This window comes from Zophobas morio, unplaced genomic scaffold (assembly GCF_036711695.1).
Source record: "Zophobas morio isolate AGI-343-1 ecotype UQ-CSIRO unplaced genomic scaffold, CSIRO_AGI_Zmor_V1 ptg000026l, whole genome shotgun sequence".
NCBI classification, from domain to species: domain Eukaryota; kingdom Metazoa; phylum Arthropoda; class Insecta; order Coleoptera; family Tenebrionidae; genus Zophobas; species Zophobas morio.
Window position 1 is genome coordinate 9,825,617 of NW_026972131.1, and position 25,878 is coordinate 9,851,494.

Genomic DNA, 25,878 nt, shown 5'->3' on the forward strand with positions numbered 1-25,878 from the left:
AACCTCATTCATGGACAAGGGAAGATAAATACTAATACAATATTCGCATTGATGTCCGTAATACCCGCTTAACATTATTATTATTTTTATTATTGTTACGAAATAAACTCATACGCCGCCTCGGTACGACGCCTTGGGTTTTCTCGAGAGCTTTCTAGTAAGTATGTACGTATGAAAGCCACCTTTTAAGCAAATAAATAAAATTATAATCATTTCAATGCCTTGTGATAACCCAAACATGTCGCCCTAAATTCACACATGGATGAAACGTTACACTTGGTTGCCAAGATTTAACGATTTTCTTAATTTCTTTTATTCAAATTATTCAAATGCGATTTCGTCCCGTTGTTTTTTTTTTTTCGCCAAATTTGAATCCACATTTGGACACCACAGCGTTTTATATGTAGAAACGTGTTACAGCCCATAATAGAAGTTTGAACTTTAGACCTATAATAGGTGCCGATCGGAAGTGAAGAACCCAAACCAATAAATGACGACGGTTTTTCAAATTGGTTACCTAAACGAGCGTCCTCAATTGTTTCATCAATCATGCGAACACATGTTTATTCACACATGCTGTTTCACATGGAAAGGCCGACATTAAAATCGCACCTATCATCGTGAGCAAAAAATTCTAGTCGTCAATGTCATTTTTGTGCACCGAATTAAATGGCACACGCTGATACTGACGACCAGAATTTTTTGCTCGCGACGGTATCTCGTTTTTAAAAGTACCTACACAGGTAGTCAGTAATATCACTGATGAATACTGATGATATTTTGGTTAAGCTGACAACAAATTATACCATTTGTATCACTATCCTGTTAGTAATGATACGAAGGCTGACGGCAAGAATCGTCTATATAGTTAATGGTCCTTTTTCGCATTTCATATGGTACGTTGAAGACGATAGATTAAAAGACGTTTGATGGGCGACCAGCTCTAGCTTGTATCCTCGTCTTTTTCGCACACCAAGAGATAGGTAATATGATTCCACGTTTAGAGACTGATTTCTGTTAATAGGACCTGCACTCTGATATTCAAATAAAGAATAAGCCTAGTGTTAGTTTGGTGTTTTCGGATTTGGTAGAAACACTGGATAGGAACTTTAAACACTGCTACGATGGGGAAGACCGGATCATAAATTTGAAAAGACAATGGTGTATGTAATACAAACATACGTTAATGAAACCATTCAACGTAGATTTCACGGAATTGTTTTTCTTCGTTAGTGCCATGCCAACGCCATTTACGATATTGTTTTATCATGATTCCTAAAAAACGTTTTTTTCGAACCATGCAACTTACTAGTTCAATAGCGACAACACTCATTTTTTGTCCGATGAGACTCCACATGCTCGTCAACAAGTACGAGTTCAAGAGACCGTTTTCGATAAACGTGTATCGGTTGGATGCAACAGTTAGTTTGTGGAAATCAACAGTGTCCAGACAATATCGTAGAGCTTCAAGAACAAGTGATATTTATCAACAAACATCTTGCAACGCTCTGACGCCTGTATTGCTACTCAGGGACAACATTTTCAACACTTCTTGTAGCATTCTAAGTTACTCTTATTTTTGTTCCAATAAACAATGTAAAATCGTTGTGGCAAGGACCAAACATCCGTTAAAATCAAAAGTCGATCGTCATGAAGCATTACCAAAAAAACTTTAGCACTGACCATTAACGATGAATGAATCCATGAATGAGTGATAAGCAGCAAAAAGTCGGTTTTACTTTTAATTGAAACTGAAAGTGTTTACGTCGTTTTTATTCGAACGTTTTTCCAACTCTGTTTACGAGGTGGCTGAGCGTCTTCGTATCGAAGGTGGTTCACGGAGGTTTTGCCCCATTCGATTTTCAATTTGTTTTTTCTATATTTCGATACTACCAGGGTGGGGAATACCGTGTTTAAAATTATTGCATATACAGGGTTATTCAGCTAAGATGATCCATTTATGTTTTTAAAATAGGCAACCCAAAATACCGATTCCACCTGAACCTGGATTACAAACAATGTTTCAAAATTGAATTGACTAATGACATTGTGAACGTCGTTTAAACGTAATTTTGACCCACGTCTGGTCAGGATCATTGCCGTAGAATACAAAACAGTTGTGTTATGCGTCTCTTCACGAGTTCTCATCTCATTTATGGGCATATATTAATCAAAAGAAAAATGTCTCGAGTATCCCAGGCCATGTGTTCAATAATGGTATTGAACTAACTGATCCACAAGAAATTGTCAATCATTTCGCGATTCATTTCAGTGACGTCTTTAGTAGTGATAATATCTGTGATAGTTTCCCAGTCTGTGATAGAGAAAGTGATATAGTGAGCGTCTTACACAATTTCGTAATAAATACCTGTGATATTTTGGATGCCGTCAAAAAAGTCAATTCTAATTTTACTATGGGTCCTGACAATGTGCCTGCTTTCCTTGTAAAAGACTGTATTTCTTGTTTATGTGAACCCCTTTGCTACTTGTTTAATTTAATTATTGCTGAGGCTGCATATCCTAATAAGTGGAAGTCTACTAAAGTTATCCCGGTCTTCAAATCTGGCGTACGTAATAACATCGAGAATTATAGGCCCATTGCAATAGTTTCAAATTTTAGTAAGATCTTTGAAAGAATTGTAGCTAATACTTAATTTATATAGTCATGTATCTAATCAACTTAGCCCCAGTCAACTTGGCTTTATAAAAGGAAAGTCAACTTCAACAAATCTGTGTGAGTACATCCAATACATATCTGATTCTCTTGAAAGTAAAAAACAAGTTGATGTTATTTACACAGATTTATCTAAAGCTTTCGATGTGGTTAATCACTCGATTTTGCTTGATAAGTTGAGCAAATTTGGCCTGTGTAGTAATTTAATAAAGTTATTTCAATCCTTTTTGTGTAATCGCATTCAGTATGTTGAGTACCGTGGTTTTCGCTCTCAAACTTATGTAACTACGAGTGGTGTAACGCAAGGGTCAAACCTTGGACCTATTTTATTTATTATATACTTCAATGACGCACTTTTAGAATTTAAGTGTCCTATCTTTGTGTACGCTGATGACATGAAGGTGGCTAAAACTATTACCACGCTTGATGATTGTTACTCGCTTCAAAATGATCTTAATAATTTTATTATATGGTGTCACAATAATAAACAAAATATTAATGTAGCCAAATGTAAAGTAATAACCTTTTCTAGATCACCTGATACTACACAATTTAAGTATGAATTAAACGATACAGAAATAGATAGAATATTCCAAATTAAAGACCTTGGTGTTGTGGTTGATTCAAAATTGTCATTTATACCCCATTTTCAACATATTTGTGATCATGCTAATAGAATGTTAGGGTTTATTATAAGAAATACTGTCGGTTTTACCAATGTTGATTCTTTGCTTGTATTATATTATTCATTTATTCGTTCTAAACTGGAATATTCATCCGTCGTATGGGATCCATACTACAAAATTCATATATCTTCAATAGAGCGTATTCAAAGAAAATTTTGTAAACATTTATTTTATGTTAAATTTGGAAGATATCCCGTAAGAACTTGTTCGAGGGTAGTTCTTTTCAATGAATTTAATCTATACTCGTTGAAGGATAGAAGAACGGTGGCAAATATTATATTTTTACATCAGCTGATTCACGGGAAAATTTTTTCACAAAATCTGCTTGGTAATCTTAGTTTTCACATACCGCGCTTAAATTGTAGATATGCTGGAACATTTGCAATAGATTGGTGTAGAACTAATCAACATTTCTATTCGCCGTTATATAATATGTGCAGAAGTTACAATAATATTGCTCCTCTTGCTGACATCTTTTTACAGAATATCAAACATTTCACTTATCTGTGTAAAAATGCAGTTCTTACGCCACCGTAGTTGACATTCCTGCATGTTGAGTTATATAATTTTTTAGTGATTAGTGTTTAGTTATATAATTGTTTTGTATTGATTTCTTTCTTTTTTTGTTATATGTATTTGTGTATACTTATCCGGAGTTATGTACAAGTATCCACATAGATCTTTGTCTGTTGGATAATAAATTACGATTATTATTATTATTATTATTAAGTGAGTCAGTACGTTCTGCGTCAACCCTCATACAGGGGTTGCTAATTTATACAAAATATCTAACTTCTCATGTTTATAGTTATACATTTTATTGTGTCGAACACAGAATTTTTTTCCAATAGTATACTCCGGTGATGCAGTATTAACCCTTAAAACCCCGTAACAGGGTTGTTTTCTAAAAAAGTTTTATTATTCGTTAAAATGGTGATAATATGCTTGCTTGCGTACCAGATTACCACCCTGGTGGTTATTCTGTACCTTCTGTGTGAGATGGGTGTGCGGATTATTCGCAGATTGTATTTGATTGGGCGACACTATGAATGTCGTTTAAACGCAATATTGAGCCAAGTCTGGTCAGGACCATTCCCGTAGAATAAAAAATAATTGTTATGTGTCCCTTTACGATTTCTTATCAAAGTGGGTCGTTACGTTCAGCGTCAACCCCCTTACAGGGGTTGCTAATTTATACAAAATATTTATATAACTTTTTTAATCATGATTACAGTTATACATTTCATTGTGTCGAACACAGAATTTTTTCCCAAAAATATACTTCTCTCGGATAATATTAACACTTAAACCCGCGTAAAAGGGTTGTTTTTTAAAAAAGTTTTATTGTTCGCTATAATAGTGATAATATGTTTGCTCGCGTACCACGTGACCATTGTGGAGGTCATTTTTTACCTGTTTTGTGCGATTGGCGTGCGAATTATTCGCAGATTGGGCGAGATTGGGCGACACTGTGAACGTCGTTTAAACGTAATATTGAGGCACGTGCGGTCCGTATCGTTGCCGTAGGATGCAAAATGGTTGCGTAATGTGTTTCTTTACGTCTTCTCATCGAAGTGGGTGGTTACGTTTTCCGTTGACCCCCTTATTGGGGTTGGTAATTTGTAGAAAATATTATGCAATTTTTTTTTGGTATGCTTATCGCTGTAAACGTTATCGTGTCGAACACAGAATTTTTTCCCAAAAATATACTTCTCTCGGATAATATTAACACTTAAACCCGCGTAAAAGGGTTGTTTTTTAAAAAAGTTTTATTGTTCGCTATAATAGTGATAATATGTTTGCTCGCGTACCACGTGACCATTGTGGAGGTCATTTTTTACCTGTTTTGTGCGATTGGCGTGCGAATTATTCGCAGATTGGGCGAGATTGGGCGACACTGTGAACGTCGTTTAAACGTAATATTGAGGCACGTGCGGTCCGTATCGTTGCCGTAGGATGCAAAATGGTTGCGTAATGTGTTTCTTTACGTCTTCTCATCGAAGTGGGTGGTTACGTTCTCCGTTGACCCCCTTATTGGGGTTGGTAATTTGTAGAAAATATTATGCAATTTTTTTTGGTATGCTTATCGCTGTAAACGTTATCGTGTCGAACACAGAATTTTTTCCCAAAAATATACTTCTCTCGGATAATATTAACACTTAAACCCGCGTAAAAGGGTTGTTTTTTAAAAAAGGTTTATTGTTCGCTATAATAGTGATAATATGTTTGCTTGCGCACCACGTGACCATTGTGGTGGTCATTTTTTACCTTCTTTGTGCGATTGGCGTGCGAATTATTCGCAGATTGGATTTGATTGGGCGCCCCCAATTTGGGATTGGATTTGATTGGGCCAGATTGGGCGACACTGTGACCGTCGTTTAAACGTGAAATTGAGGCACCTACGGTCCGTATCGTTGCCGTAGGATGCAAAATGGTTCCGTAATGTGTTTCTTTACGACTTCTCATCGAAGTGGGTGGTTACGTTCTCCGTTGACCCCCTTATTGGGGTTGGTAATTTGTAGAAAATATTATGCAATTTTTTTTTGGTATGCTTATCGCTGTAAACGTTATCGTGTCGAACACAGAATTTTTTCCCAAAAATATACTTCTCTCGGATAATATTATCACTTAAACCCGCGTAAAAGGGTTGTTTTTTAAAAAAGGTTTATTGTTCGCTATAATAGTGATAATATGTTTGCTTGCGCACCACGTGACCATTGTGGTGGTCATTTTTTATCTTCTTTGTGCGATTGGCGTGCGAATTATTCGCAGATTGGATTTGATTGGGCGCCCCCAATTTGGGATTGGATTTGATTGGGCCAGATTGGGCGACACTGTGACCGTCGTTTAAACGTAATATTGAGGCACCTACGGTCCGTATCGTTGCCGTAGGATGCAAAATGGTTGCGTAATGTGTTTCTTTACGACTTCGCATCGAAGTGGGTGGTTACGTTCTCCGTCGACCTCCTTATGGGGGTTGCTAATACGCAGGAAAATATTTATGCATTTTTTTTTGAGTATGCTTATCGTCATAAATCCTATCGTGTCGAACACAGAATTTTTTCCCAAAAATATACTCCTGTCGGATAATATTAACACTTAAACCCGCGTAAAAGGGTTGTTTTTTAAAAAAGTTTTATTGTTCGCTATAATGGTGATAATATGTTTGCTTGCGTACCACGTGACCATTGTGGTGGTCATTTTTTACCTTCTTTGTGCGATTGGCGTGCGAATTATTCGCAGATTGGGTTTGATTGGGCGCCCCCAATTTGGGATTGGATTTGATTGGGCCAGATTGGGCGACACTGTGACCGTCGTTTAAACGTAATATTGAGGCACCTACGGTCCGTATCGTTGCCGTAGGATGCAAAATGTTTGCGTAATGTGTTTCTTTACAACTTCTCATCGAAGTGGGTGGTTACGTTCTCCGTCGACCCCCTTATGGGGGTTGCTAATACGCAGGAAAATATTTATGCGATTTTTTTGATTATGCTTATCGTCATAAATCTTATCGTGTCGAACACAGAATTTTTTCCCAAAAATATACTCCTGTCGGATAATATTAACACTTAAACCCGCGTAAAAGAGTTGTTTTTAAAAAAGTTTTATTGTTCGCTATTATAGTGATAATATGTTTGCTTGCGTACCACGTGACCATTGTGGTGGCCTTTTTTTACCTTCTTTGTGCGATTGGCGTGCGAATTATTCGCAGATTGAATATGATTGGGCGCCCCCAATCTGGGATTGGATTTGCTTGGGCGCCCCCAATTTGGGATTGTATTTGATTGGGCCAGATTGGGCGACACTGTGACCGTCGTTTAAACGTAATATTGAGGCACCTACGTATCGTTGCCGTAGGATGCAAAATGTTTGCGTAATGTGTTTCTTTACGACTTCTCATCGAAGTGGGTGGTTACGTTCTCCGTCGACCTCCTTATGGGGGTTGCTAATACGCAGGAAAATATTTATGCAATTTTTTTGATTACGCTTATCGTCATAAATCTTATCGTGTCGAACACAGAATTTTTTCCCAAAAATATACTCCTCTCGGATAATATTAACACTTAAACCCGCGTAAAAGGGTTGTTTTTTAAAAAAGTTTTATTGTTCGCTATAATAGTGATAATATGTTTGCTTGCGTACCACGTGACCATTGTGGTGGCCTTTTTTTACCTTCTTTGTGCGATTGGCGTGCGGACTACTCGCAGATTGGATTTGATTGGGCGTACCCAATCTAATTTATATTGGGCGATCCCAAAATAATTTAGATTGGATTTGATTGGGCATTTTTAACAGGGACGTTATCTTTATTATCACGATAATTCAGATAATGCACTTACCGGGACCATCCGATTTAGTTAGTTCTGACGTGACTATGATGTCTCTGTAGGTACCATTTTTGGGGGGGTCTTTTTCACCGCGTGTGTTAATTACGGTGACGTCGTGCCCTTTTTCCGCGAGTCCACGCATGAGACTACTGCCCAGAAAATAGTGACTTTTGGTGTGTAACGGAAACACTCCTAGAATTTTGGCACTTCGGATTGGTGCCACCACAACGAGTACCCATGCAATTGTAATTAAAACTACGTTCATTTTTAGTTTGTCTTTATTGGACTCTAGTGCTTGTAGAAACTGTGTCAACCACTATAAATTACGTACAGACGTCTCCTAATCTCTCAACCACTCACAGATATCATATCAGATATTATCGTGTTACGCAATTAATTTCTCTTAACTTTACTACGACTTCGTGCGTTTCGTATTTTTTTCACAATTTTTATCAAAACATAAAACGAGTAAAATACCACGAAAATCACAGCCACGATAAAGAGTACGACGTCTAAAGCTAGATATTGGTACCAAGGTAGCTCTAATCCGGCTACCTTCAAATGGGGAGCCCCTTGATGACGAATGACATATCGTATCCAATAATCAGCGTCGTCTAAAGGTGTATGTCTACGATCGTGCATAACCTTGGATCTCCTCTTCATATTATCGCGATATCTAAAAAAATCGTTACAATGTGTCACTTATTCATACAAATTATGAAATCACCTTTGATTGTTTAACACGTCGTTAAGTGCTTCTTCGAATTTAGTTTCGTCGAGTTGGCTATAGGGAATGCATCGTCCTAAACCATTGGCTGCAGCCTCCTCAGCGTTCCAGATTTGGTCCCCGAATACTGGAATAGCTAGGATTGGAACGGCATAGTATACGCTTTCGATCAGACTCAAAAGACCCCCATGGGTAATAAATGCCTTAATATTGGGATGTGCTGAAACAATTAGTTACAAACTCGGAACTTCATTATGAGAAAGTACCTAAAATGTCTTGCTGCGGCAGCCACTTCCCTAGTTTAACATTCGCTGGTTGCCCCGGCAAAACATCGCTCTCCCATTTCCACAGAACGTTTTGCTTCAGTTTGGAAAAAACTCGCAAAAGGGCGTCTCGTTTCTCAACTGGAAGATTAGTACTTTGCAGACCTGATCCCATACTGAAATAAATAACCCCGTTTTTGGCTTCATCCAGATACTTCTGCAAGTCTTGGGGTAGTTTTTTCGGTGGTTTTAAGTGAAAGCCGCCTATGTCGACCATGTTCGGTACTCTGGGTACCGCCATGTTCGTGCTTAAATGGGAGTTCAATAGTACTAAAGACGCGTTGTACAAGAGTACGTCCAAGTCAGGCGCGTCCGGGAAGTACTTCTTCACGATTTTGTTCTGCGCTGGAAAGAACATCAAGTGCCGGTTTATATAGCCGTACGTGTAGATGATCGAATTCCTGAGTCGATCGAAGAAATTGGACGAATGGAAAACGATGTTTTGCTCGGGAACGTACGACGGTGGCGCCGGGTTCCCCACCAAGGGGTTAATCCAGGCGTTGGAGCCGCAAGTCGAGAATAGTACCAACGGTGCCTGGAATTGGTGCGCCAGGACTTTCAAACCATCATTGACGAATTGTTCCATGATCACGACGTCGAATTTTTCGCCGGAATTCAGGAGTTTTTGGACTTCGGGGTGCCCTAGGGTGATTTCAGTGACCGTGTTGCCCATCCAGTTCATGAACAGGTTGTAAATAACGAAGTTTTGGTCCACGATTTGGAATAAATCGTACGCTACAAGATTTGATAGTCATTCATTATCGTCATTCAAGGTAACAATTTTAAAGTCCACCTTACCTACGCCATCCTGGGTCATTTCCGACGTAAGAATGATGTCTCTGTAGGACCCATTCTTGGGTGGATTTTTTTCCCCGAAGGTGTTTAGTACAGTCACATCGTGCCCTTTTTCGGCGAGTCCCCGCATGAGGCTGCTACCCAGAAAATAGTGGCTTTTTGCGTGGATTGGAAAAACCCCGAGAATTTTCGCACATTTTGTTCCTTGCACTAAAATTAGTGTACACAGAACTGCGACTAGAATTTTCATTTGGATTAATGTGTGCGGGTGTTTGGCAATGCAAGCACGCGCGCGAGCACGTCTAAAATTGATCTGTAGGTCACGGTGAGGCGCGTGTTGTAATAGTACCTAATCTATCTAAATGGGGTAGGGAGATATCGAAATGTTGCGCAAGTGTTGCTCCAGACGCTTCTGGAACTCGTTGACGCATAATTTTGCAAGGTTTTAATAATTATTAAAACCAATTATAATTGGTGTTACATAATGCATCAGTGGGTCAGGTTGAGGTGGTGTAGGCAACTAACAATACACGTGAAAATATTTGGTTATAGTACTTATTATCGTAGTTGTTTATTTTATTAAATTGTCTAGCGAGTCCCCTGAAGCTCTTTTATCCTTATTTTTGACCATACTTTCATGTTCAACCGATACGTAAAAGTACCACCTTCAGTGACCACAATCTCATGCATTTCCGTGGATTGTGCGTCAGTGCCTTTTCTAACTTGTCTTCACTAAGATCACCGTACAACACGTAGCTACCCGTTGAAGCCTCTACAGAGTTATTATACTCTAAATCAGATGGCGCCATCAAACATTAGCAAAAGCAAACACCCTTCACTCTGCTCTTATATGAGGAGTTATCCATAAATCCATAATTAACATTGTTCCGTAAACAGTAATGTGTATAAACATATATGTACAAAATATGAAAATATACTTGACATAAAAAATATGAAGCAACGCGTTGTAACGTGATCCGAAAGAATTGAATTTAAATGAATTTGACGCCTATTTTTATTTGACTATATCTGAAGACTGACAGAAACTTTCCAAGTTTTTTGTTTAGTTTTACAAGATTAAAGTGAAACAAGATTTTAAGTAAAATTTAGATTCGTGGTGTTACAAAAATATTAACACAAAATGAAAATATATGTTCAAAGTAAATAACAGAATGACATAAACTTTCGGTGTTAACATTACAAATAATTACAAGAGAGAAAAAAACGCATAAAGAACTTAAGAGGCATGTTTGTAATATCGAGTTGTTAAAGGCTGCTTTGAAGACTGTTTGTTTCTATGAAAAACAATTGCTGTTATCGGACATTTTGGTAGATTTTGTTCCAAAAATACGAGATAACTAATTGTTTCTTGAACTAGTTTCCGTAACTTCTAAAATTTAAAAAGGATACGCCGTTCTGCTGTAATAAAATCTAGAATAAGGTCAAAATCACACTAATATTACATCTGATTTTGTTAAGCACATGAATATAATTTACATTAAAATAAGTTACAGACATTGTTTGAAATGTTTATTATAGTTCGAAAACAAGATAAAATAAATAAATAAATAAATATAATGTGCAGTTTATAAACTTCAGAATTTTAGTATAAAAATAATCATGTTTGAAGCTTTATTTTGTCTGTTCCATTTTATTGGGTGTATTGGGCCCCTCTCGGAATATAACACCGACATCATTGCACTGACCCAACGTTCTTCAACCGATGGGATGATTTATTACTTCCGTTATGCTGGCCCTACACACAGCGATTTGGTTTTCGGATTTTCGGCTAGATCTGCACAGTTAACTCTTTGCGCACTGCACACTGACATAGAGTATTTTGTTCACGCGAGCATCAAAAATATTACGCCGAAAGCACTTCTTCAAGTGTTATTTTTTTTAAGATGTCATATTTGTCAGCGTTTCAAAAATTTTCTTCTTTGCACAGGACAACTAATTTTTCGTAAACCGCATTTTAAAATTTTTGTTATTGTATTTTTTACTTTTTAATTTCTTTCTATGAATTTATTAACGAAATCAACTGATAACTTGCGCGCCATTTTGTGTTAATTAATACCAATAGTGATTATGATAATTTTATAATTATCATTTTAATGAAATTGTGTTCTTCACTTCGCGAACGACAGCAAACAATTTAAAATAACCGCTAGTCAAGCACCTGAAAATCCATCTCTCCCAAATATGTCTTTCTTGGCACGATTTGTAATCCGAAGTCTCCCTCCACATGCAATTTTTCGTCGCCTGAGAACTTGTTTGATCTACAGACCAAAGCACACTCAGGCCAATATCGGCTTTAAGCGATTTATCTATAAACCGGTATTCGTTAGAGTTGATCTGATACACATCCACTACGAAGAACTAACCCATTTCGACCATTGGACTTTACAACGAATAAGTGAACAAAGTTCTAGAACATCTTAACGATTTAATACATAATGTTCCCGAATGACAAAATTTACATTTCAAATTGTATTATCAAATTACACCCTCCAAAATTTGTCACGAACAATGAAATGACGCAATCTCCAAATTTTACAATAGTAAAATTGTAGTTTCGCCCCGTTTATGGTTTATGCATCCGTGTCGAGTTTTCACCTTGGACGTCAAGATTTTTGGAAAAAAAATCAACATTTTCCAATTTATAATGTTATTTAAATTTTAAAAAGTAGAATAGTCCTGATCTTGTGATTTATACCTAAATACGCTATTGGGATTTTTCGGCTTGTCGATTTCTCGATTTTTCAACTTTATGTGTCTCAATTTTTCAATATTTCAATTTTGGACTTTTCCGATTCCTCCATTCTTTAAATTTTCTATTTCTCGATTTTTTATTTTTCGATTTCTCAATCTTTCGATGTTTTAATGGTACGATTTCTCAATGTTTGTCCTCTTCAATTTTACGGTTTTTAAATATTTCGATTTTTCAATTTTTCAAATTTTCACGTTTCTAAATTTTCAGTTTGCCGATTTCTAAAGTATTTTTTTTATTTGTCCATTTCTGGATTTCCTAAAGTTTCGATTTTTCACATCTTCAATTCTTTAATTTTTCAAAGATTACAGTTTTTCAATTTTGCTTTTTTAGATTTTCAATTTCTCAATTTTCCAATTTTTTAATATGTCAATTTTTTGAATATTTCTTTCAGTTATGAGATTTTTCAATATTTCAATTTTTCGACTTTTCGATTTTTGAATTGATGGATTTTTTTTGATTTCTCGCTTTTTTCCTTTTTCGATTTTCAAATTATTGTAAACTTTAGATTTTTCAATTCTGCGACTGTTTAATGCTTCGATTTCTCAATTTTTAAACTTTTCGATGTTTTAATATTTCATTTTTTAAAATTCTAGGTTTTTCGATATCTCGAGTTTTCAGTTCTTCTATATTTCAATTTTTCAATTTTTCGATTTTTTGAATTTTAATTTTTGATTTTCCAGTTTTTCTTTTTTTAAATTTTTCGATTATTGAATTTTTTTAATTTCTCAATTTATCGAATTCAGATGTTTCGTTGTTTTGATTGTTCAGTTTCTCAATTTTTCAATTTTTAACTTTCCTTTTCGGCTTCCGACTCCTCAATTTCTCGATCCTCCGATTTTTCGATTTCTCGAAGTCTCAGTTTTTGAATTTTTCGATGTTTCGATTTTTGGATTTCTCGGTTTTTCGATTTTTTTCTTTTGAGCTTTTCAATTTCTGGATTTTCCAATTTTTCAATGCCCCGATTTTTCAATTTTTCAATTTTTCAAATTGAATTGGATTTCTCGATTCTTCAATTTTGCGATATTTTAATTATTCATTGTTTTAAATTTTAGTTTTTTCGATTTCTCGATTTTTTGACTTTTCAGTTCTTCAGTATTTAAATTTTTCAATTTTTCAAATTTTTGCGTTAAATTTTCAGTTTTCTGATTTCTCAATTAATCTATTTTTGATTTTCCCACTTCTCAAAGTTTCGATTTTTCAGTTCTTCAATTCTTCGATTTTTCGACTTCGCTTTATTGGTTTGTCGATTTCTCAATTTTTGGATATTTCTTTCAGTTTTGATATTTTTCAATGCTTCAATACTTTCATTTTTCGACTTCTAGATTTTTCTATTTTTTATTTTTGGATTTTCGGTTTTTTGTTTTTTATTTCAATTTCTCAATTTTTCAACTTTTCCATATTTTAATTTTTAAATTTCTAGATTTTTCGGTTTCTCGAGTTTCCAGTTCTATACTTTAATTTTTTAAATTTCCGAATTTTTAAATTCTTTGAGATCTCAATTTATTGAGATTCGGATGTTTCGATGTTTTGATTATTCAATCTCTCGCTTTATCAATTTTTCCATATTTAAGTTTTCGATTTTTCGATTTTGGCCTATTTCGGTTTCTCAATTTTTTGGATTTTTCGACTTCTCGATTTTTCGACTCCTCGATTTTTCGATTTCTCGATGTCTCAATTTTTGAATTTTACAATGTTTCGATTTTTGATTTATCCGATTTTTCAATTGTCCAGTTTTTTAAATTCTCGACTTCTCGATTCGTCGATTTTTCGGTTTTTCGATTATTAAATTTTAGATTTTTTTTTTTTTTGATTTTTTGATGTTTGGATTTCTCCATTTTTCAGTTTTAGGATATTTTAACTTTTCAATGTTTTAAATTTTAGATTTTTCGATTTTTCTGTTCTTCAATATTTTTTTATTTTTCAAATTTTGACGTTTCTGAATTTTTAGTTTTCGGATTTCTCAATTAATCTATTTTTTTATATTCCCATTTCTCCACTTCCTCAAGTTTTCAATTTTTCGATTATTCAGGTTTTTGATTTTTCAATTTTTCGATTTTTTAAGTTTGCGATTTTTAGACTCTGCTTTTTTGACTTTTCTGTTTCTCAATTTTTTAATTTCCTAATTTTTTGATATTTCGTTCAATTTTGTGATTTTTCAGTTTTTTGATTTCTCAATTTTAACTTTTCAATTTTTAAATTGTTAACTTTTTTCGATTTTTTGAGTTTTCAGTTCTATATTTCAATTTTTCAATTTTCGGAATTTTTAAATTTTCGATTGTCCAATTTTTTTTTTATTTTTCGATTTTCCAATTTTTCGATGTTTCGATTTTTGAATTAACCGATTGTTCAATTTCTCGATTTTTAAATTTTAGATTTTCCAATTTTTATTTTTTTGATTTTTTCAGTGTTTTAAATTTTCGATTTCGAGGATTTACTGTGTTACAGTAGTCATTACTCATCAAGAACGATTATTGATGTGCATTAAAATGCCGAAATACTGATAAGCACTTACATACAAGACACATTTAAGGCTGTTTGAAGTCTGCTAGATATAATTTTTGCAATTTTAAATTTATTTCTTGATGTCTAAATCGTATATATTTAATTGGGACAGTGATTGTCCGTATAGGTTGTCCAACTATAATATACTTAAACAATGCTATAAGTCACACATATCATATCAGATATTATCATGTTACGTAATTATTTTTTCTTAACTTTATTACTTCGCGCGTTTCCTATTTTTTTTACAATTTTTATCAAAACATAAAACGAGTAAAATACTAACAAAATCACAGCCACGATAAAGAGTACCACGTCTAAAGCTAGATTTTGATACCAAGGTAAGTCTAATCCGGCTACCCTCAGATGAGGAGCCCCCTGGTGGCGAATGACATATCGTATCCAATAATCAGCATCATCTAAAGGTGTATGTCTACGATCGTGCATAACCTTTGATCTCCTCTTCATATTATCACGATATCTAAAAAAATAGTCACAATGTGTCACCTACACAAATTATGAAGTCACCTTTGATTATTTAACACGTCGTTAAGTGCTTCCCCGAATTTACTTTCGTCGAGTTGGCTATAGGGAATGCACCGTCCTAAACCATTGGCTGCAGCCTCCTTAGCATTCCAGATTTGGTCCCCGAATACTGGAATAGCCAGGATTGGAACGGCATGGTACACACTTTCGATCAGACTCAAAAGACCCCCATGGGTAATAAACGCCTTAATATTGGGATGTGCTGTAACAATTAATTACAAACATGGTACTCCATCATGAGAAAGTACCTAAAATGTCTTGCTGCGGCAGCCACTTCCGTACTTCGACATTCTTCGGCTGCCCCGGCAAAACATCGCTTTCCCATTTCCACAAAACATTTTGCTTCAGTTTGGAAAAAACTCGCACAAGAGCGTTTCGTTTCTCAACTGGAAGATTAGTACTTTGCAGACCTGACCCCATACTGAAATAAATAACCCCGTGTTTGGCTTCATCCAGATACTTCTGCAACTCTTGCGGTAGTGTTTTCGGCGGTTTTAAGTGAAAGCCGCCTATGTCGACCATGTTCGGTACTCTAGGTACTGCCATGTTCGTACTTAAATGGGAATTCAAGAGTACCAAAGACGCGTTGTACAAGAGTACGTCCAAGTCAGGCGCGTCCGGGAAGTACTTCTTCACGATTTTGTTCTGCGCCGGGAAGAACAAGAAGTACCGGTTTATATAACCGAAAGTGTGGATGATGGAATTTCTGAGTCGATCCAAGAAATTGGAGGAGTCGAATACGATGTGTTGCTCTGGAACGTATGACGGTGGCGCCGGGTTTCCCACCAAGGAGTTAATCCAGGCGTTGGAGCCGAAAGTTGAAAATAGTACCAACGGTGCCTGGAACTGGTGCGCTAGAACTTTTAAACCATCATTGATGAATTGTTCTATGATGACGACGTCAAATTTTTCCCCCGAATTAACGAGTTTCTGGACTTTGGGGTGGCTTAGGGTGGTTTCAGTGACAGAGTTGCCCATCCAGTTCAAGTACAAGCTATGTACGATGAAGTTTTGCTTGACGATTTGGAATAGGTCGTAATCTGTAACCAAACAGTAATTAAATTAGCATGAGTCAAGGTAAAATAGAAAAAACTAGTCCAGTTTACCTACGCCATCCGACTGAGTCATTTCCGACGTAAGAATGATGTCTCTGTAGGACCCATTCTTCGGTGGATTTTTTTCCCCGAAGGTGTTTAGCACAGTCACGTCGTGCCCTTTTTCGGCGAGTCCTCGCATAAGGCTACTACCCAGAAAATAGTGGCTTTTTGTATGTACTGGAAAAACCCCGAGAATTTTCGCACATTGCGTTCCTTGCACTAGAATAAGTGTCCATAGAAGCGGTACTACAATTTTCATTCTGAATTAATGTATGCGGACAAGCACGCGCCCGGGATGTGTAGGTCACGGTAAACCGCGTGTGTAGTACTACTTTAATCTATGTAAATTCGTTGGAGGGTCCAAAAACTTGTGGTGGTATAAGCAACCAAAAATACACACGTGAAGCGAGTCTTTTTAAGCTCTTTTATCTTTATTTCGACGACGTACCTTCAGATGCAGTTTCACTAATACAATTTTCGTTACATAATAACATAAATAACTTGCTAAGAGTACGACTATTAGCATAAACAAAGCTACATCTAGCAATAGGTACTGATACCAAGGCAGCTGCAAACCCGGTACTTTGAGATGAGTTGCACCCTTGTATCTTATCACGTACTGTATCCAGTAGTCTGCGTCGTCAATCGGTTTGTGGCGACGATCCCGCATTATTTTCGATCGTATTTTCATATTCTGTCGATACCTAAAAGTACCACCGATTAGAGACTACAACACCAAACCTCATTCAGTACCGTGGATTGTGCAGTACGTCTTTCAGTGTCTTTTCTAACTTGTCTTCATTAAGATCGCCATACAACACGTAGCTGCCCAAACCATTCGTTGAAGCCTCTACAGAGTTCCAAACTTGATCCCCATACACCGGTACTGCCAATATTGGAACACCATGATAAACACTCTCGATTAAACTTAGTAGACCTCCGTGTGTAACAAACGCTTTAATGTTAGGGTGTCCTAGAACGTCCTGCTGGGGCATCCATTTCTGGACTCGCACGTTTGCTGGCTTGTTGGGTAAAACATCACCCTCCCACTTCCACAACACCTTTTGCTTCAATTTTGCGAAAACTTTAATAAAAGCTTCGCGTTTCTCGACTGGGAAATTCACGCTTTGCAAGACCGAACCCATGTTGAAGTAAATCACACCTTCTTTGGCACCATCTAGGTACTCTTTTAAGTCTTGTGGTAGTACCTGTGGCGGTTTTACGTGAATGCCTCCCAGATCAACCATGTTCGGGACTCTGGGTACCGCCATATTCGTGCTCCAGTGGGAATTCAGAAGTACCAAAGACGCATTATAAACAAGCTCGTTTAGGGCTGGCGCTTCTGAAAAGTACTTCTTCATGATTTTCTCCTGCTGCGGAAAAAATAGCAAGTTTCGGTTGAGTTCGCCGAAAATATACACAATCGTGTTTCTAAGACGATCTAAAAATCTAATTTGTCGAAAGTGGATATTTTGCTCGGGAACGTAAGACGGTGGTCCTGGGTTTCCCACAAGAGGGTTAATCCAGGAGTGCGAACCACACGCAATGAATAGTACTAACGGAGCTTTGTAGTGATAGGCAAATACTTTCAAGGCGTCGTCGACGAACTGCTCGACAATGACGACGTCGAATGTTTGGTCAGACATTAGAAGCTCTTGGACTTTTGGGTGCGATAAAACGGCCTCTGTGTAGTAGTTGCCCATGAAGTTGATCGTCATGGTGAAGGTGACGAAATTCATCTGCTCCAGGGCGAACAGATCGAATTCTGCGTAGTTAAATCTGTATTTACACTAGTGATAATTTTGTGACTCACTTTTAACGTCCGACGGGTGCGTAATGAGGATGTTTTTGTAGGTTCCATTTTTTGGGGGGGTTTTTTCTTCGAAGGAGGCGATTACGGTGACGTTGTGGCCCTTTTCGGCGAGTCCGCGCATGAGGCTGCTGGCGACGATGTAGTGACTGCGGCCACGGGTTGGGAAAATTCCTAAGATGTTAGCACAGTGAACACTTTGGAACGCTGCTAGTGCTAATAAAATTATCACTAGGTTCATGGTTGCTTGTGGACTGCAGCCGGTGTTTGGTGTTCTTGGGAATTAAATGTTCTTGCAATAAACGCATTAAGTGGAGTGTGCGCGTTGTTATCGTTTATAGTGTAAATGCAACAACATTAACGATTACATTTTTATGACGATTTTTGTTTGGAGTTTATAAATAGTTAGGTGGAGTGTGTTCAGAACATGATATAAACATATAAAATATTATTAGGTTGAAGGACATGTTTATGGTTTTTTTTATGTTTTACTGTTAATTTGAGTAATTTATAGAAGTATAACAAATCTCTTAGTTTACTTAGTCAATGAGTAAGCATGTATTTAAGTCTCAGCTTGCACAACCATAATGTTGATAAGGAAAGTTTTTACTTCCGTAAGCTAGAATGCGAAAAAAAAGGTTATCTGTCTGTCTGTCTGTCGTCTGGATCAATTTTTATTAGACACATAATCTCCGAATGCTCTGAAAACATACAAACGGTTTAAAATCATCGTAGTTACAGTAAATCGTCTAATCGTATCGTCTATCCCTTTCCAAAAAAATTGGTCTAAAGAGTTTAGACAGTACTTCCCTCGCTGTCGGAAACTTGACGACTGCATGCCTATTGTGTTTTTTTTCTCATTATATTTTTGTAGTGGGAATTTAAAAAAAAATTGCGATGACGTCATCAACATTTTTGCAAGGACACGTATATCGGTTGGGATAGATGTAGTGTAATACTAAGAATAAAATTATTATATTCTCAAATTTTCGGGAAAATGAATTGGGTCGTTTGAATATTGATTTTTAATAATCAATAAAATAACGAAACAATTTACTCACGTATACCTACGTATCAGAGGCAACTGAAAATGGTGTATGTATAAACATTGTTAATTTAAGATGCCAGGCGTAACAGCATACGTGAGAGCCAAACACAGAAACTGTAAACAAAACGACCGTCGGTTTTATTGCTTCGACTTCCGCTTATTATATAAAACATTGGGTTTTATTTTAATTCTTGACGGTGAAATTCACAATTGGTTGATTATAAACATGTCTATTTCACATTCGCGGAATCAAGTGAACGCATAAAACAAATGCAGGTCTGTAATGTTAAAGTCGATGTAAATAAGCGTGCTACCCTTATGTTTCAACCGAGTTTTTCCTTTAACAAATTTTGTGTCTACCAAATTGGGTTGGTTGGGGTGTAATACTAATAATAAGTGTTGCCTTTAATTATAATCAATAAAATAAATTGACTTCATTATTTTTTTTGAACCACCTCTTAAGAAAATCTAAAAAATATGAATGGAATGATAAATCACAAGTACAAACTCATCATATTTTTTGCATTTTAGATAGGATTTATTCAGCAAAATTTAAGGGTGACGTCATCAATTTTTTTAGGAGGGATGAACAAATACATTTTGAACAAAAGTTTACCATGCTTATAATAACTTTAAAATATTCCCAAGATTTCAAAGCATTCGGTTTTGTAATTCCTGATTAAATCGATAAAATAAATTCACGCCTTCATTAATTTTTTTGAGTCACCCTGCATATGCAAATCCAAAAATATGAATGGAATGATAAATCACAAGTACAGACTCATCATATTTTGTACATTTTAGATACGATTTATTCGGAAAACTTTTGAGCTGACGTCATCAGTTTTTTGTAGAAGATAACCAAATATATTTTGACTAAAAATTTATTATGCTCTTTATAACCTTAAAACATCTGCAAGATTTCAAAGCATTCGGTTTTGTAGTTCCTGATTAAATCAATAAAATAAATTTACGCATTCATTAATTTTTTTGAGTCACTCTGTATATGCAAATCCAAAAAATATGAATGGAGTGATAAATGACAAGTACAGGCTCATCATATTTTGTACATTTTAGATATGATTTATTCGGCAAACTTTCGAGCTGACGTCATCAAGTTTTTGGAGGGGATAAGCAAATATATTTTGACTAAACATTTATTATGCTCTTTATGACCTTAAAACATCTGCAAGATTTCAGAGCATTCGGTTTTGTAGTTCCTGATTAAATCAATAAAATATATTTACGCATTCATTAATTTTTTTGAGTCACCCTGTATATGCAAATCCAAAAAATATTAATGGAGTGATAATTCACAAGTACAGACTCACCATATTTTGTACATTTTAGATATGATTTATTCCACAAACTTTTGAGCTGACGTCATCAAGTTTTTGGAGGGGATAAGCAAATATTTTTTGACTAAAGATTTATGATGCTCTTTATAGCCTTAAAACATCTGCAACATTTCAAAGCATTCTGGTTAGCAGATTAAAAATTAAATTTCAAAATGTTGTTTTATAATTTTGATTTTTTTTCCAAAAATCTGGACGTTTCGGGTGAAAAGTCGATTCAGAGGTGTAAACTACATGTGTAGGACTATGTTATTTTATACAATTGAAAACCCATTTACTATGTACAATTTTGAAGTGACGCCATCGCTTTAGTGGTGGGGATGATTCGACAAATTTTGGTTAGCGTTTTACCATCTACATGATATTCTTAATATAAGTACAAAATTTCACAACAATCGGTCGAGTACTTTCGGAGATTATCTGTCTAATAAAAATCCGTGACAACAGACGGACAGACGGACAGACGGACAGACGGACGGACAGACGGACAGACGGACAGACGGACAGACAGACGGAAATGGGAGACCTATTTCTTCGTCTTCTAGGGGTCATGAAAGATCGAGAAAACGTAAAAGTAGAGAGTCGGCCGACGGACTCGATTACAATACTTCCTTTGCTTACGCTCGGGAAGTAAAAAATGGATGACGCCATCTCAAAATTTTGCCTGATAAATCCTCTGCGCAAAATAGTATGACTCTATAATTTGAGAACATAGTACTAATCGAAAAACTCACTTGAAACCAACGCCTAGCACGCTTCTTTACGTTTACTTTCAAGCGTGTTTACATTCATATCAAGGGTTATAAAAAAATTCGCTAAGTGAAATTTTATAATTTTTCGAAAAATCTGTATTTATTTAACTTCGACCAATTTTTTGGTAACAGAAATTTTCGATTTTTCGTTTCGTTAATTTTTCAAGTTCTTGATTTTTCTTATATTTTTTTTTTGTATTATTTATGTTTAATTTTTCCGATTTTTAATTTTCATTGTCTCAATATTTGATTTTTCAATTCCTCGATGTTCCAAATTTTTCATTTTTCAATTTCGGGATTTTTTGATTTCTAATTATCCGACATTCCGATTTCTTTATTTTCGATACTTCAATTTTACAATAGATATTTCATTTTTTCGATGTTGCACTTTTTCGATTTGTAAGTTTCTCAGTTTTTAATCTTTCGATTTTTCAATTTTTCGTTTCTTCAATTTTTCAAGATCTTGATTTCCAGTTTTTAGCTTTTTTAAATTTTTCATTTTATACTTTTTGCTTTTTTGATTTTTGATTTTTCAATTTTACAATTGTTCCATTTTTTTTTAGTCAAAAGTTGAAAAAATGTAAGGGATCGAAAAATTGCAAAACCAAAAAATTATAAAATAGAAAAATTGTAGAATGATCAAAATTATAAAGTCGAAAAATTGTAGCATTGAAAGATCGAAAAATTGAAAAATCGAAAAAAAAATTGTTTCAGATTTCTCAAAGTTTTCGTTTACATTTTTTCATTTTTAACTTTTCGGTTTTACAATTTTGCAATTTTTTTTTTATTCGAAAAGCTGGAAAGTTGAAAAATTCAAAAGCAGAAAGAATCGAAACCTAAAACGTGCAAAACTGCAAATCGACAAATTGAGGAAATGAAAAACTGAAAAATTCAAAATTGAAAACTCGTGAAACTGTAAAATCGTAAAATAAAAAAAAGACAAATTTTAAAAATCTTAATTATTACACATTTAAAATGAAAACTAGAAAAATTGAAAAAAATAAACTTGAAAAAACGAATTTTTGGATTTTTCAATGTTTCCATTTTGTACTTTTTCGTTTTTCATTTTTGATTTTTCAGTTTTGCAATTTGTTAATTGTTTTGTTCCAAAAGTTTGGAAAATCGACAAACTAAAATATCGGAAAAAATAAAATAACCGAAAAAGTTTTAAAATCCTGTCATTGAAAAATGTAAAAATTCTAAAATCGTAAAATTAAAAAAGTGACAAATTTTAAAAATTGGAAAAACGAATTTTTATTCTTTCCGAAGTTTTCGTTTTGTACTTTTTTGTATATTCATTTTTTAATTTTTCATTTTCATAATTTTGCAGTTTTTCCTTTTTTTATTCGAAATGTTGTAAAATCGAAGAAGTAAAATATCGGAAAAAATCGAAAAATCGAAAAACTGAAAAAATCGAAATCTAAAACGTGGAATATCGAAAAATCGAATAAATGATGAGTTTCAAAATCTATTAATTTGGAGAAATTCGAAAATTCGAACATGGAAAAACCGAAAAATTGAAGAAATAAAGAAAATAAAAAATCGAAACGAAAAATTGCAAATCGAAAAATTAAGGAAATGGAAAACTAAAAAATCAGAAGTTGAAAACTCTTGAAATTGACAATAAAAAAATTGTAAAATTGTAAAATTAAAAAAGTGACACATTTTAAAAATTATAATTATTACACATTTAAAATGAAAACTAGAAAAATTGAAAAAAATAAACTTGAAAAAACGAATTTTTGGATTTTTCAATGTTTTCATTTTGTACTTTTTCGTTTTCCATTTTTGATTTTTCAATTTTGCAATTTGTTAATTGTTTTATTCCAAAAGTTGGAAAATCGACAAACTAAAATATCGGAAAAAATAAAATAAACGAAAAAGTTTTAAAATCCTGTCATTGAAAAATATAAAAATTCTAAGATCGTAAAATTAAAAAAGTGAGAAATTCTAAAAATTATAATTATTACATATTTAAAATGAAAACTGAAAAACATGCAAACGAAAAATTGAAAAAACGAATTTTTAGTCTTTCCGAAGTTTTCGTTTTGTACTTTTTTGTATATTCATTTTATAATTTTTCAGTTTCATAATTTTGCAGTTTTTCCTTTTTTTATTCGAAAAGTTGTAAAATCGAAGAAGTAAAATATCGGAAAAAATCGAAAAATCGAAAAACTGAAAAAATCGAAATCTAAAACGTGGAATATCGAAAAATCGAATAAATGATGAGTTTCAAAATCTAATAGTTTGGAAAATTCTAAAATCCGAACATGGAAATACCGAAAAATTGAAGAAATAAAGAAAATAAAAACCGAAGCGAAAAATTGTAAATCGAAAAATTGCAAACCATAAATCAGAAATAAAATATAAATTGAAAAATTGAAAAATTGAAAAATATAAAATTGAATAAACGAATTTTTGGATTTTTCAATGTTTTCATTTTGTACTTTTTAGTTTTTCGTTTTTGATTTTTCAATGTTGCAATTTGTTCACTGTTTTGGAAAATCAACAAACTAAAATATAGGAAAAAATAGAATAAACGAAAAAGTTTTAAAATCCTGTCACTAAAAAATGAAAAGTGACAAATTTTAAAAATTATAATTATTACATAATTGAAATGAAAACTAAAAAAAATTGCAAACCAAAAATTAAAGAAACGAAAAACTGAAAAAACGAATTCAAACATTGTTCGAAGTTTTCATTGCGTACTTTTTTGATTTTTCATTTTAAGTTTTTCAGTTTCGAATTTTGCAATTTTTCCATTTTTTTACTCGAAAAGTTGGAAAATCGAAAAACTAAAATACCGGAAAAATCTAAAAACTGAAAAACTGAAAAAATTAAAAACTGAAACGTGGAAAATTGAATAAATGAAAAGTTTTAAAATCTAATAATTTCGAACAATTTTAAATTCCTAACATGGAAAAACCGAATAATCGAGAAAATAAAGAAAATAAAAACTGCAAATTGCAAATCGAAAAATTGAAGAAATGAAAAACTGAAATATCAGAAATTGAAAATTCGTGAAATTGGAAATCAAAAGTTGTAAAATCGTAAAATTAAAAAAATCACAAATTTTAAAAATTACAATTACTTATTACATATTTAAAATGAAAACTAGAAAAATTGCAAACCAAAAATTAAAGAAACGAAAAATTGAAAAAAATAAAATTAAAAAACCAATTTATCGATTTTTCAAAGTTTTCATTTTGTACTTTTTCGTTTTTTCATTTTTGATTTTTCAATTTTACAATTTTGTAACTTTTCCATTGTTTTATTCGAAAAGTTGGAAAATCGACAAACTACAAAATATAGGAAAAAATCGAAAAATCGAAAAACTAAAAAAATCCAAATTGAAAACATAGATAATTGAAAATTGAAAAATCAAATAAATGAAAAAATTTTAAAATCTAGTAATTAAAAAATGGAAAAATTCTAAAATCGTAACTTGGAAAAACCGAAAATTTGAAAAGAAAGAAATAAAGAAAATAAAACCAAAACGGAAAATTACAAATAGAAAAATTGAAGAAATCAAAAATTGAAAAATTAAGAATTGAAAACTTGTCGAACTGCAAATCGAAAAATTGTGAAATATGAAAATTGAAACATCTAGAAGTGTGAAAATAAAAAACTGAAAACTGGAAAAGTTGCATGTTGTGAAATTGAGGAAACAAAAAAAAATGAAAATTGAAAAATTAAAGAAACGGAAAACTGAAAAAAAGTAAATTGAGAAAACAAAACTGAATTGAAACGGATAAACGTAAAAACTGGAACGAAAAATTGCAAATTGAAAATTTGAACTGAAAAAATGAAAAAGTTTTAAAACCCAATAATTGAAAAGTGGACAAATTCTAAAATCGTAAAATTGAAAAAGTGAAAATTTTTTTAAAGTTTTACAATTTAAAATGAAAACTAGAGAAATTGCTAATCAATAACTGAAGAAACGAAAAATTGAAAAAACATGAAACTGGAAAACCTAAAACGGAAAAATCCAACAACTGAAGAACTTCACACAGAAAATCAGAATTCTGAAAACCCCGGAAAATTTTAAAAACTGAAAAAATTAAAATTGAAAAACTGCAAATCAACATTGAAAAATCAATAAAATATAAAAATAGAAAAAATAAAAAACCTAAACGAAAAAATGCAAATTGAAAATTTGAAGAAATGAAAAATTAAACAATCAAAAATTAAATATCGAAAAATTGTAAAATTTAAAACTTGAAAAAACAAGAAAAATGGAAAATCGAAATTGAACGGAAAATGGATTTAATTAAATTGGCACAATTCAAACTACAGTAGACGCCAAAAGAACAGTCCAATCATGCCCGAATAAAAATGATCACATCATCGTGACTTTCAAGATGTAACAGCTGGTTTATTATCCCCACCCGGGCGACAACGTACCTACTACAAACGTGAAATCATCATTTCCAATCTCTAATATCGTATAGAGGTCCATTTA

General features: G+C 33.8%; 4 protein-coding genes across 5 annotated transcripts in view; all 4 read right to left on the reverse strand.

Annotated features, from left to right (window-relative positions):
- LOC135136709 (UDP-glycosyltransferase UGT5-like) overlaps positions 1–7,953 on the reverse strand; it is a 35,007-nt gene extending 27,054 nt beyond the window's left edge. For both annotated transcript variants that reach the window (XM_064066128.1, XM_064066130.1), the window contains exon 1: positions 7,701–7,953. In XM_064066128.1, the coding sequence (XP_063922198.1) occupies positions 7,701–7,953 (253 nt within the window). The remainder of the gene's footprint in view (positions 1–7,700) is intronic.
- Positions 7,949–9,940, reverse strand: LOC135136710 (UDP-glycosyltransferase UGT5-like). The gene is made up of 4 exons (XM_064066131.1): positions 9,537–9,940; positions 8,682–9,473; positions 8,416–8,635; positions 7,949–8,364 (listed from the first exon to the last, which is right to left on the reverse strand). The coding sequence occupies exons 1-4, from the start codon at positions 9,781–9,783 to the stop codon at positions 8,082–8,084; spliced, it is 1,542 nt and encodes a 513-aa protein (XP_063922201.1). The 5' UTR covers positions 9,784–9,940; the 3' UTR covers positions 7,949–8,081.
- Positions 9,941–14,941: 5,001 nt separating this feature from the next.
- On the reverse strand, positions 14,942–16,843 carry LOC135136432 (UDP-glycosyltransferase UGT5-like). Its single transcript, XM_064065691.1, has 4 exons — positions 16,461–16,843; positions 15,603–16,394; positions 15,337–15,556; positions 14,942–15,289 (listed from the first exon to the last, which is right to left on the reverse strand). Exons 1-4 carry the CDS (start codon positions 16,708–16,710, stop codon positions 15,010–15,012), a joined length of 1,542 nt encoding a protein of 513 aa, XP_063921761.1. The 5' UTR covers positions 16,711–16,843; the 3' UTR covers positions 14,942–15,009.
- Positions 16,844–16,861: 18 nt separating this feature from the next.
- Positions 16,862–18,626, reverse strand: LOC135136433 (UDP-glycosyltransferase UGT5-like). The gene is made up of 3 exons (XM_064065692.1): positions 18,265–18,626; positions 17,205–18,216; positions 16,862–17,155 (listed from the first exon to the last, which is right to left on the reverse strand). The coding sequence occupies exons 1-3, from the start codon at positions 18,500–18,502 to the stop codon at positions 16,867–16,869; spliced, it is 1,539 nt and encodes a 512-aa protein (XP_063921762.1). The 5' UTR covers positions 18,503–18,626; the 3' UTR covers positions 16,862–16,866.
- Between the last annotated feature and the right edge of the window lie 7,252 nt (positions 18,627–25,878).

What these genes read in the sequence shown, in the direction of transcription:
- LOC135136710 (XM_064066131.1), bottom strand. Translation starts at nt 9,783, where the DNA reads ATGAAAATTCTAGTCGCAGTTCTGTGTACACTAATTTTAGTGCAAGGA. An exon ending in GCCGCAGCAAGACATTTTAG is followed by an intron (nt 8,636 to 8,681) that starts GTACTTTCTCAT and finishes TAATTGTTTCAG; the next exon opens with CACATCCCAATATTAAGGCA. An exon ending in GACGTGTTAAACAATCAAAG is followed by an intron (nt 8,365 to 8,415) that starts GTGATTTCATAA and finishes CGATTTTTTTAG; the next exon opens with ATATCGCGATAATATGAAGA.
- LOC135136432 (XM_064065691.1), bottom strand. Translation starts at nt 16,710, where the DNA reads ATGAAAATTGTAGTACCGCTTCTATGGACACTTATTCTAGTGCAAGGA. An exon ending in GACTCAGTCGGATGGCGTAG is followed by an intron (nt 16,395 to 16,460) that starts GTAAACTGGACT and finishes GTTTGGTTACAG; the next exon opens with ATTACGACCTATTCCAAATC. An exon ending in GCCGCAGCAAGACATTTTAG is followed by an intron (nt 15,557 to 15,602) that starts GTACTTTCTCAT and finishes TAATTGTTACAG; the next exon opens with CACATCCCAATATTAAGGCG.
- LOC135136433 (XM_064065692.1), bottom strand. Translation starts at nt 18,502, where the DNA reads ATGAACCTAGTGATAATTTTATTAGCACTAGCAGCGTTCCAAAGTGTT. An exon ending in GCACCCGTCGGACGTTAAAA is followed by an intron (nt 18,217 to 18,264) that starts GTGAGTCACAAA and finishes TTAACTACGCAG; the next exon opens with AATTCGATCTGTTCGCCCTG. An exon ending in GACGTACTGCACAATCCACG is followed by an intron (nt 17,156 to 17,204) that starts GTACTGAATGAG and finishes TGGTACTTTTAG; the next exon opens with GTATCGACAGAATATGAAAA.